The following is a 16,760-nucleotide window of genomic DNA, read 5'->3' as shown; positions in this document are numbered from 1 at the left end:
AAGAGTGTTGGTACAACTATACTCTCATACATTCCCCTTTTTGCTTCAACGGACAAAGTTCTTTGTCTTCGCAGACTCTTAAGTGCACCACTCACCCTTTTCCCCTCATCAATTCTATGATTCACCTCATCCTTCATAGACCAATCTGCTGATACGTCCACTCCTAAATATCTGAATACATTCACCTCCTCCATATTCTCTCCTTCCAATCTGATATCCAGTCTTTCGTCACCTAATCTTTATGTTAGCCTCATAACCTTATCTTTCCTATATTCACTTTTAATTTTCTTCTTTTACATACCCTACCAAATTCATCCACCAACCTCTGCAACTTCTCTTCAGAATCTCTCAAAAGCACAGTGTCATCAGCAAAGAGTAACTGTGACAACACTCACTTTGTGTTTAATTCTTTATCTTTTAATTCCACACTTCTTGCCAAGACCCTAGCATTCACTTCTCTTACAGTCCCATCTATAAATATATTGAACAACCACGGTGACATCACTCATCCTTTTCTAAGGCCTACTTTTACTGGGAAATAATCTCCCTCTCTCCTGCATACTCTAACCTGAGCTTCACTATCCTCGTAAAAATTCTTCACTGCTTTCAGTAACCTACCTCCTACACCATACACCTGCGACATCTGCCACATTGCCCCCCTATCCACTCTGTCATATGCCTTTTCTAAATTCATAAATGCCACAAAAACCTCTTTACCCTAATCTAAATACTGTTCACTTGTATGTTTCACTGTAAACACTTGGTCTACACACCCCCTACCTTTCCTAAACCCTCCTTGTTCATCTGCTATCCTACTCTCTGTCTTACTCTTAATTCTTTCAATAATAACTCTACCATACTCTTTACCAGGTATACTCAACAGGCTTATTCCCCAATAATTTTTGCACTCTCTTTTGTCCCCTTTACCTTTATACAAAGGAACTATGCATGCTCTCTGCCAATCCCTAGGTACCTTACCCTCTTCCATTCATTTATTAAATAATAGCACCAACCACTCCAAAACTATATCCCCTCCTGCTTTTAACATTTCTATTTTTATCCCATCAATCCCAGCTGCCTTACCCCTTTTCATTTTACCTACTGCCTCACGAACTTTCCCTGCACTCACAACTGGCTCCTTACTCCTACAAGATGTTATTCCTCCTTCCCCTATACACGAAATCACAGTTCCCCTATCTTCATCAACATTTAACAATTCCTCAAAATATTCCCTCCATCTTCCCGATACCTCTATCTCTCTATTTAATAACTCTCCTCTCCTATTTTTAACTGACAAATCCATTTGTTCCCTAGGCTTCCTCAACTTATTAATCTCACTCCAAAACTTTTTCTTATTTTCAACAATATTTGTTGATAACATCTCACCTACTCTCTCATTTGCTCTCTTTTTACGTTGCTTCACCACTCTCTTAACCTCTCTCTTTTTCTCCATATACTCTTCCCTTCTTGTATCAGTTCTACTTCGTAAAAACCTCTCATATGCTAACTTTTTCTCCCTTACTACTCTCTTTACATCATCATTCCACCAATCGCTCTTCTTCCTTCCCGCACCCACTTTCCCGTAACCACAAACTTCCGCTGAACACTCTAACACTACATTCTTAAACCTACCCCATACCTCTTCGACCCCATTGCTTATACTCTCATTAGCCCATCTATCCTCCAATAGCTGTTTATATTTTACCCTAACTGCCTCCTCTTTTAGTTTGTACACCTTCACCTCTCTCTTACTTGCTGCTTCTATTTTCCTTGTATCCCATCTACCTTTTACTCTCACTGTAGCTACATCTAGAATGTGATCTGATATATCTGTGGCCCCTCTATAAACATGTACATCCTGAAGTCTACTCAACAGTCTTTTATCTACCAATACATAGTCCAACAAACTATTGTTATTATGCCCTACATCATATCTTGTATACTTATTTATCCTCTTTTCTTAAAATACATATTTATAACTAAACCTCTTTTTATACAAAGTTCAATTAAAGGGCTCCCATTATCATTTGCACCTGGCACCCCAAACTTACCTACCACACCCTCTCTAAATGTTTCTCCTACTTTAGCATTCAGGTCCCCTACTAAAATTACTCTCTCACTTGGTTCAAAGATTCCTATACATTAGCTTAACATCTCCCAAAATCTCTCTCTCTCCTCTACACTCCTCTCTTCTCCAGGTGCATACACGCTTGTTATGACCCACTTTTCACATCCACATAATCATTGAATTTACACATTTATATTCCCTCTTCTCCTTCCATAACTGGTTCTTCAACATTATTGCTATCCCTTCCTTAGCTCTAACTCTTTCAGCTACTCCTGACTTAATCCCATTTATTTCTCCCTACTGAAATTCGCCTACCCCCTTCAGCTTTGTTTCGCTTAGGGCCAAGACATCCAACTTCTTTTCATTCATAACATCAGCAATCATCTGTTTCTTATCATCCGCACTACATCCACGCACATTCAAGCATCCCAGTTTTATAAAGTTTTTCTTCTTCTGATTTTTAGTAAAGGTGTACAGGAGAAGGGGTTACTAGCCCATTATTTTAGTCGCCTCATGCGACACACATGGCTTACGAAGTAAAGATTCTTTTCCACTTCCCCATGGACAATAGAGACAGAAAAAAAACAAGAACAAGAGCTATTAAGAAAAAGAAGAAAAACCCTAGATGTATATATATATATATATATATATATATATATATATATATATATATATATATATATATATATATATATATATATATATATATATATATATATATATACATATATGCTTGTGCGTGCCTGTGTAGTGTGACCTAAGTTTAAGGAGAAGTAGCAAGATATACCTGTTATCCACCGTGTTTATGAGACAGAAAAGAGACACCAGCAATCCTACCGTCATGTAAAACAGTTACAGGTTTCTGTTTCACAGTCACCTGGCAAGACGGTAGTACCTCCCTGGGTGGTTGCTGTCTACCAACATATAATTAAATATATATATATATATATATATATATATATATATATATATATATATATATATATATATATATATATATATATATATATATTCCCAAACACTAATCTCGGGTCGACGGAGACTCGAACCTATGAACCTATCGTCGTGCCGAATAGGTAAAACTTACGATTTTGGCTTAAATAGGAACTTACAGTTTTATCCTAAGTAAGAACTTTAGAACACACTTGTCCCACATTCCAAGGGTGTCCAACCTTACTGTGATGAAGTTACAGTAACTGAGCAGCAAGTCATATTTGCAGATCTTCTGGGTCTCCCTGTAACTGGCGGCTCCACCCCCTTCAACTTCAGAGTATGGCAAGTAAATGTCTGCCAACGTGACAGCAAACATATAGCCGCCCCAGGCAATCTTCTTACCATCCTTCCAGGGTAGCATAGTGACTCCATCTGGATGCTTTTAACTTCCGTCGGACCCCCATCCTTGGGGATCCCGTTGAGCTGGGCAACGGGCTGTGTGTGAGACCTTTACCTATCCTGCCTGTTGTATCTTCTCTTTATGATGTCGTTGACCTCCTCGTGTCTAGCATACTTCTCTTCTGATATATGACACACGAGACCATGAAGTCCGAATTGCTCTGCTGACGTCCTTCCACAAATGCATCTATGTTCAGTGAGTATAGGGGCGGCTAGGCGAAGAGCAACACCAATCCGAATGGCCTGTGGGTCGATTCGCGCGCCTAGGGAGAGCTGGGAATAACTAAATGGTAATCTCCTGAATGTTGTGCCTTCACCGCTAGGAGACGAATTTTATCCTCTCCTGAAGTGTTCTTCAGCATTGCGTTGACAATTTTTTTCATGATTTATTTGTCCCAGTGGGACTGTTCGTGGTCTTTGGGAGGAGCTGGTCTGCTTGGATACTTCAATGAACCTCAGCTCTTGAGCGTTCCTGGATAATATCCTTGACTAATCCACTGGAAGCCATACACGAGAACAGAAATGCAGGTAAAGCTACCTGCGTTGCTTTGCTCACCACTGTACCTCCCAGTCACACTGGGAGAGTTTCTTGATCCCATTGCTGATCCTCCACTGACAGATTTAGTGCCTTTTTAAAGATAGCGCTCAGAAGTGAGTCATATTTGCGAAGTGTTGGGTTGTCGAAAGAGGTTGCACACCTCAAGAAGTAAGTCTTGGCAAGATAAGACACCTTATAAGGAGATACAGGGCATCAAGATCACTTGATGCCCATTCTCTTCAGGTCATTCAATTTGTCCTTGACTACTGTGTCGATGTCCTGATGTATTCTTGAGCTTTAAGCACAGACTGTCATCCACGTACCTGTATCACTTAGCTGTATCAGGAATCATTCTGTTAAACATACACAAATAACCCGCACATAAAAGAGAGAAGCTTACGATGACGTTTCGGTCCGACTTGGACCATTTACAAAGTCACACTAACCAGAAGTGGAGCAGGACGGCTATATATAGGTGGTCCAAGTCGGACCGAAACGTCGTCGTAAGCTTCTCTCTTTTATGTGCGGGTTATTTGTGTATCGTTCCAGTCACGGTATTGTGCCTTTTTTTGTTATTCTGTTAAACAGTCTGGTTTCAAAAAAATACCATATATAAATTGCTAAGGACTTGTGAGAGAAAATTTTCCATAGTTATACCAAACTTTTGAGTATAAAACTCGCTATTAATTTCAGACTTTGCATGAACAATGCATAGTATAATAAGCTGAATGATTGTTAACACAGGCAATAGAATATCGTTATTTCAAAGGTCTTCAGTTAGGAAACTTAATAAATCATCAACTGGATATTTAGTAAAGAATAACGTGACGTCAGAACTAACCACACTGTAGTAATTTAAGTCAATCATGTATTTAATCAATTATTAATTCGTGTACGCTCTAACTTGCTAATTTTATTAAATGTTTAATTTCCTCTTCAATAATTGAAGGCTTTTCTGATAGGCTTCAGTCCCTCAGCGCCAGAATATTGTAATTATGTAAGTGTTTTTTGCTTTATCTTGGACCGTGTAGGTGACAGTTTGCTAACATAATTAAACCAATTTTGAGGTATATTTTTCTGTGTGATTCCTTAAGATTACCATCACTTCCATTGCTTCTCAGCAACTTCAAACAGAGAAAATGGTGTATGTTGCTCCTAGGAAGGTTTACCTTTTAAGAGGACTGAGTAAGTTCCAATTTGCCAATTTTATAAACAAATGTCGGTTCTCTGAACCATTCATCTACAAACCTGTCAGACACTGCAACTTCTTGGGATCTTAATACTTGGGAATTCTTCGCTTGCCTAATTCTTGGGCACGACCTACTTCAACATTGAACAAATGTTACACGACCTATGACTGCTGCACCTCTCCTGCCAACGGTTTATAAGCTCCTTCTCAGCACGTATGCCGTATTCTATTCAAGATTGATGGGCTGACCACATCGACTCAAGGTTGAGGGACTGATTACCTCATTCTCCTCCTGTTCTTCAAGATTCTCCTATGTATGGACTGATGAAGCCACTGTGTGGCGAAACGTTTCCTCAATAAAGATACCCAAGAGTTGCACATGTGTCTAATTTATCAACAAACAAATATTACTTAGTGGCAAGCTCAGATTGATATCTAGGCTTTGTAGGTGCCAATTTGCCGAGTATATTGATGAATTTGAGGTATTAGTTTCCATGCAGCAACTCTTGAATGCTTCTTATCAGCTTCAAATCATTAACGCTCACATGAATCATATATATACTTATGCTGCAATCTGTATTCTTCCTTTTGCAAGCATTACTGCACAAGAGGTGATTCCATGGAATGCAAGGCATATCTTGCTGGGTTGCACAACGTCCAAAACTAGTTTATACGGAAGCCTTGATATGACTCATCATTATAACATGCAACGAATATTTCCCTTTACCATTTTTCTGCTATGTTGGGATGGTCTTAAACACTGAAATTCATATTATACATACTATATAATGAATAATATAATAATTCTGTAAATAAAGAATAGGGTAAATACAATATTTTCTACAAAGAAGTCAAGCTTAATAACTTTTATACGTTATTGTAGAAACTTGAACAAATCACACACAGTAATATCTCCACCTCAAAAATCCTATGTTCACTATTATCTTCCAGATGTTGTTGCTGGTTTGCATATCACCAAGGTGACAGTGCCGACTCCCGTTGAGGTGGGAAATGGTGGGTGGCTGGACTGTGAGTTTGTGGACGAGGGAGAGAGCATATACGCCCTCAAGTGGTATTTGGGTCTGGACGAGATCTACCGTTGGACGCCGGCAGAAAACCCGCCCATCAAAACATTTCCAGTGAAGGGCGATCCTTTAACGGTAGACACAACACTTTCAAACAAAGGCAAAGTAAAAATCAACGATCTAACTCTTGGGGCGTCAGGAGTCTTCCGCTGTGAGGTGTCTGCTGAGGCTCCAGATTTTCACACTGAGTCTGACGTTGCCACTATTACTGTTGTAGGTGAGTATCATACACATGACTCAGGTGTGTACTATACCTATGTGAATGTTGTGATTGACTGTAGTGTCTCCTTGATATGTGAAGGAGTGCAACCTTCGACAGGATGTAGGTGCCTGACCCTTGTCTTTCAACATAAACTGTCACTGAGGTAATTCTCTGCACAATATTGATAGGAAACACTCACCTCACCAGTAGACACATACTAACAGGGAATCCCTCTCCTATCTGCGAAGTCTCTGTTATGTTGTTATAATGCATATCTTGATAAGAGCTCTTTGATTACTAATATTTGGTTTTGGAACGAGTTTTATAATTAGCTAAGCATCTGAAGGGACCTAGTTGACATTTTAGGGAAATCTCTTAATACGTACAGCAGTGTGAAAATTAACAAGAACACAAGAACATTAGTCTCCTGCTTAATGTAGTTTGTGTTCTTTTCATAAGAGTTTGCTACTAACTCCTAGCAACCATCTAACTGTGGTGTTACCCTGTCACTTTCGTCAGTGCTACAACAGCTGTTGTTCTGTAATGCTTTTCCTGAAGGCGTGTTCCATGAGTGAATGTGGTTTCGCCAAATTCCCCCCTTCATTTCATGATTCATGATGGATGTTACAACTAGGAAGAGTGCATGTTTTGTAGCTCTTAGAAAACATGCTGATTTGAGTAAAAGACATATAGCCGAAAATCGGAGCCTAAGAAAGTCAACTGTTGGTCGGATTCTGAAGAGAGCTGACGACACTGGTAATTGTGGAGTGCTACGTCTAGAGAGATGTGGAAGAAAATGCAAGACAACACCTCACTATTGTAAGAAATAGTGTGAAGGATCCCAAGAAAACCAGCAAAGATCTACTGAGAGAGCTGGCTTCAGCTGGCAAAAATGTTGATTCTTCAGTAATCCGACGAAAACTTCTTGAAGTTGGCAGAAATGCCGGAAAGCCGGTATGGAAACAGTCATTGACTGCTGCTATGAAGAGAAAACGGCTGCGGTGGAAACTGCATCATAAGGGACAGACAGGCGAATTGAGAAAAGTTATATTTTCAGATGTGGTGCATTTTGAAGTACATGGATACAGATCAGTGATAATGAGCCTAAGCAAAGGCGAACCTCTTCGGAATGAGCACATTCAACAAGCGCCAAAACACCCACATAAGAAGATGTTTTGGGGTAGTTTTATTGCTAAAAGCCCTGGACAGCTTGTTGTTGTTGAGGGAACGATGAACAGTGACAGATACGAGGCAATCCTGGCAACTCATTTGTTTCCCATTATGGGTAGAGACTTTCGTGATGGAGAAGACATTTTCCAGCAGGATCTTGCTCCATGCCACACTTCCAGAAAATTGCTTACATTCTCCAAAGAGAGTGGGCTAAGCGTTCTAAATTTGCCTGGAAACTCTCAGGACTGCCTAACCGTGGAGAAGCTAATTGCTGCTGCTATTAGGACCTGGTACCGCTACGAAGAACTTGCCGGAAGGTGTTCATCATGGTCGAGTCTATGTCAAAGCGTGTAGAAGTGCTTATAAAAGCAATGGGTAGTCAATTAAACACCTGTGTAACATCTGGATATCTTTACCATGTAGACGTTCCGCCAACCAGTGGCTTTATCAACACCTAACTCTGCTTGGTGGTTCACATACACGATGGTCTCTCAGCCGTCTGTAAATGTGTATAAAGATTTTAACAACACTTCTGCATTTGTTAAGAATACACACGTTTCTGATTTATGTGAATGCAACTTATGATAATAACAACAACCAGGGACAAGGTATACATCTACTACTATTACTGATAATAATAATAATAATAATAATAATAATAATAATAATAATAATAATAATAATAATAATAATAATAATAATAATAATAATAACATCCTAGGAATGAGCCTAGAAGAAAAATGACAATTTATAAGAAAGTTGGCATGTGGGGGGACGTCCTCTACTTTTATATATAGTTTTATATATATAATTTCAGATTTTGTTTACACTCAATAAGTTAAGAAAATCTTTTCTGATCTATTTCAAAGTTTCAGTGTTGACATTTTCTACTTAGAACGTTGCTAGGTTTAATTCACTTCATAAATGTTATGTTGATAATTGTATTTTTAAAATGGTATAACATTATTTTTAATGAAATAAGTAGTATGGCTTTTCTGGTCAACTTCAGTCATTTATGGCTGATGCTTCTTATGAAATGGTTGAAATATTTTTTTGATTTAGGCTGTGTAGTTAAAATATTTGCCAATTTACCAGTATATTTAATAAACTTGTTCGTAGTATGATACGTTGGGCAGGCCCAGGCAACCCCTTACCCAGTTAATTAACGTGTGCCCCGGGCATCAGGCTCTGTTTATGTTTATTGCTTAGGGTAGATAACTTGTTAATAAATTTCCTGTTTTGGTCACTGATGTTGCATCCATCAATTGGCATATTCATTATTTTCATTCGTCCCATTGGTATTCCTAATGATTTATCTCAGTATCTCTGGGTAATTTATCATGACGTCCTCCTCACAGACCTACCGGACGAAGAGCCTCGCATCAGTGGTGCGAGGTCCAGCTACCAGCTGCACGATGACGTGATGATTAACTGTTCATCCCAGAGATCCCAGCCTCCAGCATCCCTCACCTTCTACATCAACCAGGAGCTGGTAGCCTCTGCGTGTTACATATTGTTTTGTCTCCCCGTGACCTTGTCTGTTTCACCAATTGTGATTTATCCCAAGGCTGACCTAAGGGTGATCGTTTGCCTTATATCTGAGAGTTTTTTGTATAGATGATAAAGGCCGATGTTGGATCAAACATCGTAACAAAAGTTTCGCTACAAGCTTAATGTCTTTCTAACTGCTTCTCAGTTTACGTCGTCGTGAATCCATTAAGACGGTTAGGTAAGATTCGTCAGAAAACAGGACAATTCTTTCCTGATGAGGCCTTAGTGATATGATGACCTACCACTGGAAATATAAACACATATGCAGTATAATGTGATCCTTTATTGACAACGTTTCACCCACACAGTGGGCTTTTTCAAGTCACACACGGATCTACCTGGGGTGGAAGGTACGGGAGTATTTATAGTCAGGTTCAGAATGTTGAGGTCAGGTGGAGAATGCTGCATCTGATGATCTACCGGGTGGGGCTATAGAGTCTTGGGTAGCTTGGCAGGGGTATAGGACAAGTTGTGAGTAGACCTTCTGCAGTGTTCTACGTTCTTATGTGGGATAGCGATGAAGAAGTTTCTTGGCAAGTGGTTCAGCTATGTTATAGAAGTCGTTGTTCTGGGTTGAAATTGTTGGTTATAGAGATAAGCGATGATTCCAGGATTCTTCGGTATTGAGTGTTGTCTTCTGTGGCGATAAGTCTTGAGTTTCTGTAGTTAATTAAATGGTTGTGTGAATTGCGATGTTGTACACAGGCATTCCTTGTATCGTCAGTCCTGCTTGCATATTGGTGTTCTGAAATACGTGTTTGGAGGTCTCTTGATGTGGAGAAATTTTCTCCAGGAGGGGGGTATCAGCCCCCTTCAGCCCCTTCAGCCCCTTTCAGCCCTGAGGGGCCCAGCCCTCTCAGAAGGGGCAAGTGTCTTGTTTACTGCTACAGTGAGTAATTGATCACAGATGCTGTACGAGTATGCGTGGTCAAATGACCTCTGCTCCTTGCAGTCCAGTGTTGCAAAGTGTATTTTTATAAGAGACAGTGCATTCTTACTTTAGCAGGACAATTAAGGAAAATCCTGCTCCCACTTTATTACCATAGTAAAGATAGTAGACGTTGTTGTCTATGCTTAAGACAGCAAGAATCAAACATTCTGCTTTGCTTCATCGAGGAGGTGGCAGGGAAGCAAGGTACTAGGTCAGCCTTTTTTTGTGTGTGCTAGGGGAGCAACGGCTTGGGGCGGTGTGGCGTCGGCAGATTACTTTTGACTCTACTACGAGTGACACTGACGCCAGGATAACCAACAAAGAACACTGATCTGTGCGTTAGTGTGGACAAAGTGTCTCACAAAACACGATAAACACTTACAGAGAAGTGTGATCAACTTCTTAGTGATATTGTGTGAACAATTATTGATGAACAGTGTAACAACGAGTGTTGCGATCCAACAGAGTGTAGTGCGACATTCTTCAAAGAACACTATTCTTCAATCAACTCAACGGATATCCGGGCGTAATTACGGGTCAGATACATATACCCAGGTAAGTGTTCTAACTCGTGATGTACTACTATTGACTGCGCAGTTGAGTATAAAATCGTGAGTTAGTCACTTATTATAAACCCCGGTGATATGCGGACCATTGAGTCCAAACAAGTACGTACATCGTCAGCCACCAGTGTATGAAATATGCTGACATAACACCCCCTAGGGGTAATTTATAATCATACAAATTATATTTCTTGACAGCCCATGTTGAGATGGTTTCGACAGCTTCTAGACCTCGTCTGCAGGGGCGGCTGTGCAGGCGATGAGTTGTCCTTTTAAGTTAAGTATAAGTCTTTAAACTTAACTGGTAATGCCATTTCTCAACAGAATTGGTCGTGCTCGAACCGGATAAAGACCACACTGTGGTCCAAATATGTTGTACTACAGTGTACAAATAACCTATGAGCCAAGGTCCTTCGAAAAAAGCTGTAAAACTAGTGTTTTACAATATAAATCAGTATAAATGAGTCCCTCCAGACTCAATCACAGAGAATGGGCAGTCAAAAGAAAACGGGCGCTCACCCAGCGTTCACCCAAAGAAAACGGGAGCTTGGTGACTCACCCAACGAAAATGGGAGCTGGGTGACTCACCCACACCCTGCACCCACTGCTCCAATCTCGAGAAGTGCTGACCAAGACAACAACCCAACAGGTGTTCAGTTTGTCTATGTGTGTATATACACAGTGTTTATAATGTTTATAGACAGAAATTAAGAGACAAGATTGTGTTAAAGTTTGTTTCTTATAGATCTACCTGTTATATTAAAGGAACTTATATATAAAGTGTAAGCTCTCAAATATATATTAACAGTGATATTTATATATGTGTAAGTAATATTCATGTGTGATTACAGTTATACAGTGACATTTATAGTGTATAGTGAATGAAGTGTATAATATCGTTATTTACGATTAATCATCGTGGTCAGGCTGACACAGCAAACTCAAGCCATAAACCCCAGACACATGTACCCTGTACCCTTCATGGTCATTGACCCTGAGGTTAAGCTTAGTGGGTCAGTAGTGTCTGACTCGATTATTGCTGACTTAAGCATAACAAAAACTCAGCTGTCTATAGCAGTACAGTGTTTTTTAAACACTCTAAGTGTGGTGCTAGAATTTTCAATATACCATTAAAATGGCTTGTTTGAAAACTCAGTTTCAGTCTTTACAGACTAAGATTACACAATTAGAAAATCTAATTTCAGTCTGTATAGGATTAACTCAAGATACAAACATAGATTTTGATGATCTTGAGGTCAAGTTTGAATTATTTACACAACGTATGGAAATAATTAATTCAGACTATACACATTATGAAAATAAATTTCTTGAATCAGATCCATCTGAGGATGAAATTAAAAATGTTTTGGATACTTTTAGTGATCAACAATTAAGGTGGACAGGAGTACAGGCTATCTGCCGTAAAACTCTGTCACAGAGACCTACTACTAGTGGTCAAACACCTGTTACACCTGTAACAACAACAAGTGTCCCATTACCAAGCTTACCTACATTGTCATTACCTATTTTCCAAGGTCATAATTATGAAGAATTCATTAGTGGTTTTCAATCCATAGTAAATTCACGAACTGACATAGATGAGATTGCTAAGTTCAATTACCTTAAATGTCTTGTGAAGGGAGAACCCTATGAACTGATTAAGTCATTTCCAGTGGTCAAAGGCAATTATCAAATAGCCTTACGTGTCTTAGCAGACAATTACTTCAATGCTGACAAGGCTAGAGTTAGACATGCAGTCTTAATATCAAGCTTGAAGCCACCCAAACATTGTTTTTTAGACTTACAGGCATTTAGAATCACATTAGACAATAGTCTCAGATCTCTAGGTGCTAAATATGACCTAAGACATTGTGATTGGTTTATCAGTGGTATTGTACAAGATAAGTTGTCACCACAAACTATTGAACGATTAAATATTATGTTCAATAAACGCTATTTCACTTGTGAGGAAATTAGCAATGGTTTACAAACAATAGTTTCATGCATGCAAGCAACGAGACAAGATGAAAAATCCACAAATCCAGTGGATAATAAACCTTCAACTCAGTATAAAAAGAGTATAACTACTCCCACTAAACCACATAATGGGAAATCCCATATAGGCATTTATCAAGCTGTGAATACAACAGACAGTAAACAGACTGTCATACATAAACGTACTCCAAAATGTGTACTTTGTGACGGAACACATTGGGCACAGTATTGTAGTCAATACACATCAATGGAGGCACGTAAACAACGTGTTCATCAGCTGAAAAGGTGCATCAAGTGTTTAGGTGAACACAAGGGAGGTAAAAGCTCACTGAAGAAGTGTTTTAAATGCAAGGGTATGTATCATACAGCATTAGGCCCAAATACTTTTGCTGAACAGCAGAAGACTTCCACAGAATCAGGAAGTCAACAAGCAACAGCATTAAATGTGAGAGATAAGTTTAAAGCAACTGCTCTCCCGATAGCTCGAGTTGAGTTATCTAATAAATTACACAAAACCAATGTGCTAACACTATTTGATCAAGGCTCACAAAGGTCCTTCATGAGAAGAACAGTGTTGCAGAAACTAAATAAACAACCCTATGCCAAAATACAGTTAGATATAGCTGGTTTTTTCCACAATTCTGGTAAACAGACATATGACCTAGCCAGAATCACTGTTGGTCTAGGAAACAGGAAAAAGACAGTAGAAGCTGTGGTAGTAGATGATTTGCCTAAGTCTGTGCAGATCCAGGGATTAAAAGAAACAGTTGCAGCACTGAAAGCAGCTAAGGTCAAGTTAGCCTGTCCTGACATACAGACGGACACAATTAGTCCAATTGATTTAATCATTGGAAGTGATTATTATCGCTGTTTTGTGCAAAATATAGTAAGTAAACATGATGTTCACTTGCTGAAAACAGCAGGAGGCCACATGATATGTGGTCCCATTCCCTCTCAAAGTGGGAAAGAAGCTGATATTGATTCAGTGGAAAATGTACTAGTTACGAGAATAACCGCTGATCATGTACCACAACAAAAATTGTCATTACTGGAAGAAATGAATGAACCAGTTGATAAGTTGTGGGATTTAGATGCGATAGGTAATGATGTAAATAAACCAAGCCCACAAGAGTCTCAGATTTATAACCAATATTTGAACAGTGTCAAATATAAAGATGGACAGTATTGGGTTAGGTTACCATGGAAATTAAATCCACCACATCTGCCTAGCAATTATCGCATGGCTTTCGGACAGATGAAAGCACAAATACATGAGCTCAGGAAGAATCCAGAGCTACTGACTGTCTATGATAATATCATACAAGAACAGTTGGACAATAAATTCATTGAGGAAATAGTCGAAGATAAGTTGAAGACAAACGCTCATTATCTCCCGCACCATGGAGTCAGAAAAGATTCTGAAACCACTCCACTACGTGTTGTATATAATTGCAGCGCACGTGCAAATAAAGATGTAGCAAGTCTTAATGACTGTCTGATGACCGGACCCTCACTAACTGAGAAGCTTGGAGACGTGCTTATGAAATTTCGCACAAACCCATATGCCTACACGGCTGATATTTCCAAAGCTTTCTTAAGAGTAGGACTACAAGAAATAGTTAGAGATTATACTCGATTCTTGTGGCCTGAAAATCCACATGATCCTCAAAGTCCTGTGAAAACTTATCGTTTCAAATCAGTATTATTTGGTGCAACATCCTCTCCATTCTTACTAGAAGCTACTCTAAATACACATTTGAAGAAATCTGAAAGTCCCTTCAAAGAAATCTTAAAGAAAAGTTTCTATGTGGACAATCTTCAAGGTACTGTGAATAAAGAGGAGGATTTGAAATCCTTATACAGAGAAGCTAACAAGGAAATGAAAGAAGCAAATATGTCTCTAAGGATGTGGAATACAAATTCAAAGCAATTAAGGGAACTTATCAAAGAAGATTTCCCTGAAACTGAAATTCCTGATTGCAACAATATGCTGGGACTTAATTGGAACACACAGGAAGATACTTTTAGTCTCAAAAAGATAAACAATAAATCATGCAGTACACTCACTAAACGTAGTTTACTGTCAGAGGTATCACAATGTTTTGATCCTCTAGGACTCGTCTCACCAATTACCATAAAGGGTAAAATGCTTATGCAAGATGCATGGAAGCTCAAAATTGGATGGGATGAGAACTTGCCTCTAGAAATGAGTCAAGCATGGGATGAAATATCCAAGGAGTTTAAACAACTTCATCAAATTAAATTTCCCAGACAAATAGGTCAAGAGGGAAACAAGTACACATTACATGTGTTCTGAACATTAAAATGGTATAAAATACCGACAGGTTGTTAGGTAAGACACATATGCAACAGTTAGGTATCTTTATTATGAAACGTTTCGCCTACACAGTAGGCTTCTTCAGTCAAGTACAGAAAAGTTGATAGAAGCAGAAGATACTTGAAGACGATGTAATCAGTCCATCACCCTTAAAGTTTTGAGGTGGTCAGTCCCTCAGTCTGGAGAAGAGCATTGTTCCATAGTATGAAACAATATGGAGAAGAAGTGACAGGATGGAGCTTTTTATAGCGCCAAGAGGTGAGACGTAGGCCACTAGGAGAGGTAAGAACTCAGATGTTGAGAGGTCAGGTCCCTCTCAAATCCAGCCCCTCTCACTAGTGGAAGTTGTCGAAGTTGATTGCAGGTCTGTACCAAGATACCCTTGTGTTGCAGTGTCTGACAGATTGAACATTAAAATGGTTTAAAATACCGACAGGTTGTTATGTAAGACACATATGCAACAGTTAGGTATCTTTATTATGAAACGTTTCGCCTACACAGTAGGCTATAAAAGGCTCCATCCTGTCACTTCTTCTCCATATTGTTTCATACTATGGAACAATGCTCTTCTCCAGACTGAGGGACTGACCACCTCAAAACTTTAAGGGTGATGGACTGATTACATCGTCTTCAAGTATCTTCTGCTTCTATCAACTTTTCTGTACTTGACTGAAGAAGCCTACTGTGTAGGCGAAACGTTTCATAATAAAGATACCTAACTGTTGCATATGTGTCTTACCTAACAACCTGTCGGTATTTTATACCATTTTAATGTTCAATCTGTCAGACACTGCAACACAAGGGTATCTTGGTACAGACCTGCAATCAACTTCGACAACTTCCACTAGTGAGAGGGGCTGGATTTGAGAGGGACCTGACCTCTCAACATCTGAGTTCTTACCTCTCCTAGTGGCCTACGTCTCACCTCTTGGTGCTATAAAAAGCTCCATCCTGTCACTTCTTCTCCATATTGTTTCATACTATGGAACAATGCTCTTCTCCAGACTGAGGGACTGACCACCTCAAAACTTTAAGGGTGATGGACTGATTACATCGTCTTCAAGTATCTTCTGCTTCTATCAACTTTTCTGTACTTGACTGAAGAAGCCTACTGTGTAGGCGAAACGTTTCATAATAAAGATACCTAACTGTTGCATATGTGTCTTACCTAACAACATGTATTCTGTGATGCGTCAACCAGAGGTTATGACGCTGTAGCTTACATGAGTAATGCTGAAGGAAGTACACTAATTACTTCAAAGGCCAGGGTCGCACCCTTGAAGTTCAGAACAGTACCACAATTGGAACTGACAGCACTCTATGTAGGTACAAAATTAGCTGTCTATCTCAACAAAGTACTTGATCATCTCACTATTGAAAAAACCGTGATCTGGAGTGATAATGAAGCAGTTCTCCAGTGGTTAAGAAATAATAAGAGTAAGTTGGTCTATGTACAGAACAGAGTAGCAGAAATAAAAGAGATGCAGAGAGATTATCTCTTTCTCCACGTCTCTACCCAAGAGAATCCAGCTGACATGTTGTCACGTGGTGTCCCACTCAAGAAATTTGTGGATAATAAATTATGGCTCCACGGACCGAACTGGCTCTCTAATGAAAATAACTGGCCTCAGCAAAAAGCTCACATTATGCCAGAAGAAACAGTCTGCTTGAACACAGCAGAAATAAGTTGTGTAAATACTGCAGACACAACAGAAAGAGTCATTGATGGATCTAAATA

The 16,760-nt window shown here is 39.3% G+C and overlaps 1 protein-coding gene across 1 annotated transcript in view; it reads left to right on the top strand.

The window, feature by feature from the left end:
* The window catches only part of LOC128705197 (uncharacterized), an 82,181-nt gene that overhangs the window by 33,196 nt on the left and 32,225 nt on the right, over positions 1–16,760 (top strand). The window contains exons 2-3 of the mRNA XM_070095616.1: positions 6,139–6,489; positions 9,003–9,136. Of these exons, the coding sequence (XP_069951717.1) occupies positions 6,139–6,489; positions 9,003–9,136 (485 nt within the window). The remainder of the gene's footprint in view (positions 1–6,138; positions 6,490–9,002; positions 9,137–16,760) is intronic.

This window comes from Cherax quadricarinatus, chromosome 50, assembly GCF_038502225.1.
Source record: "Cherax quadricarinatus isolate ZL_2023a chromosome 50, ASM3850222v1, whole genome shotgun sequence".
In the NCBI taxonomy this organism is placed as follows: Eukaryota; Metazoa; Arthropoda; class Malacostraca; order Decapoda; family Parastacidae; genus Cherax; species Cherax quadricarinatus.
The sequence above is the reverse complement of the archived record's forward strand: the minus strand, read 5'-3'. Positions and strand labels throughout refer to the sequence as shown.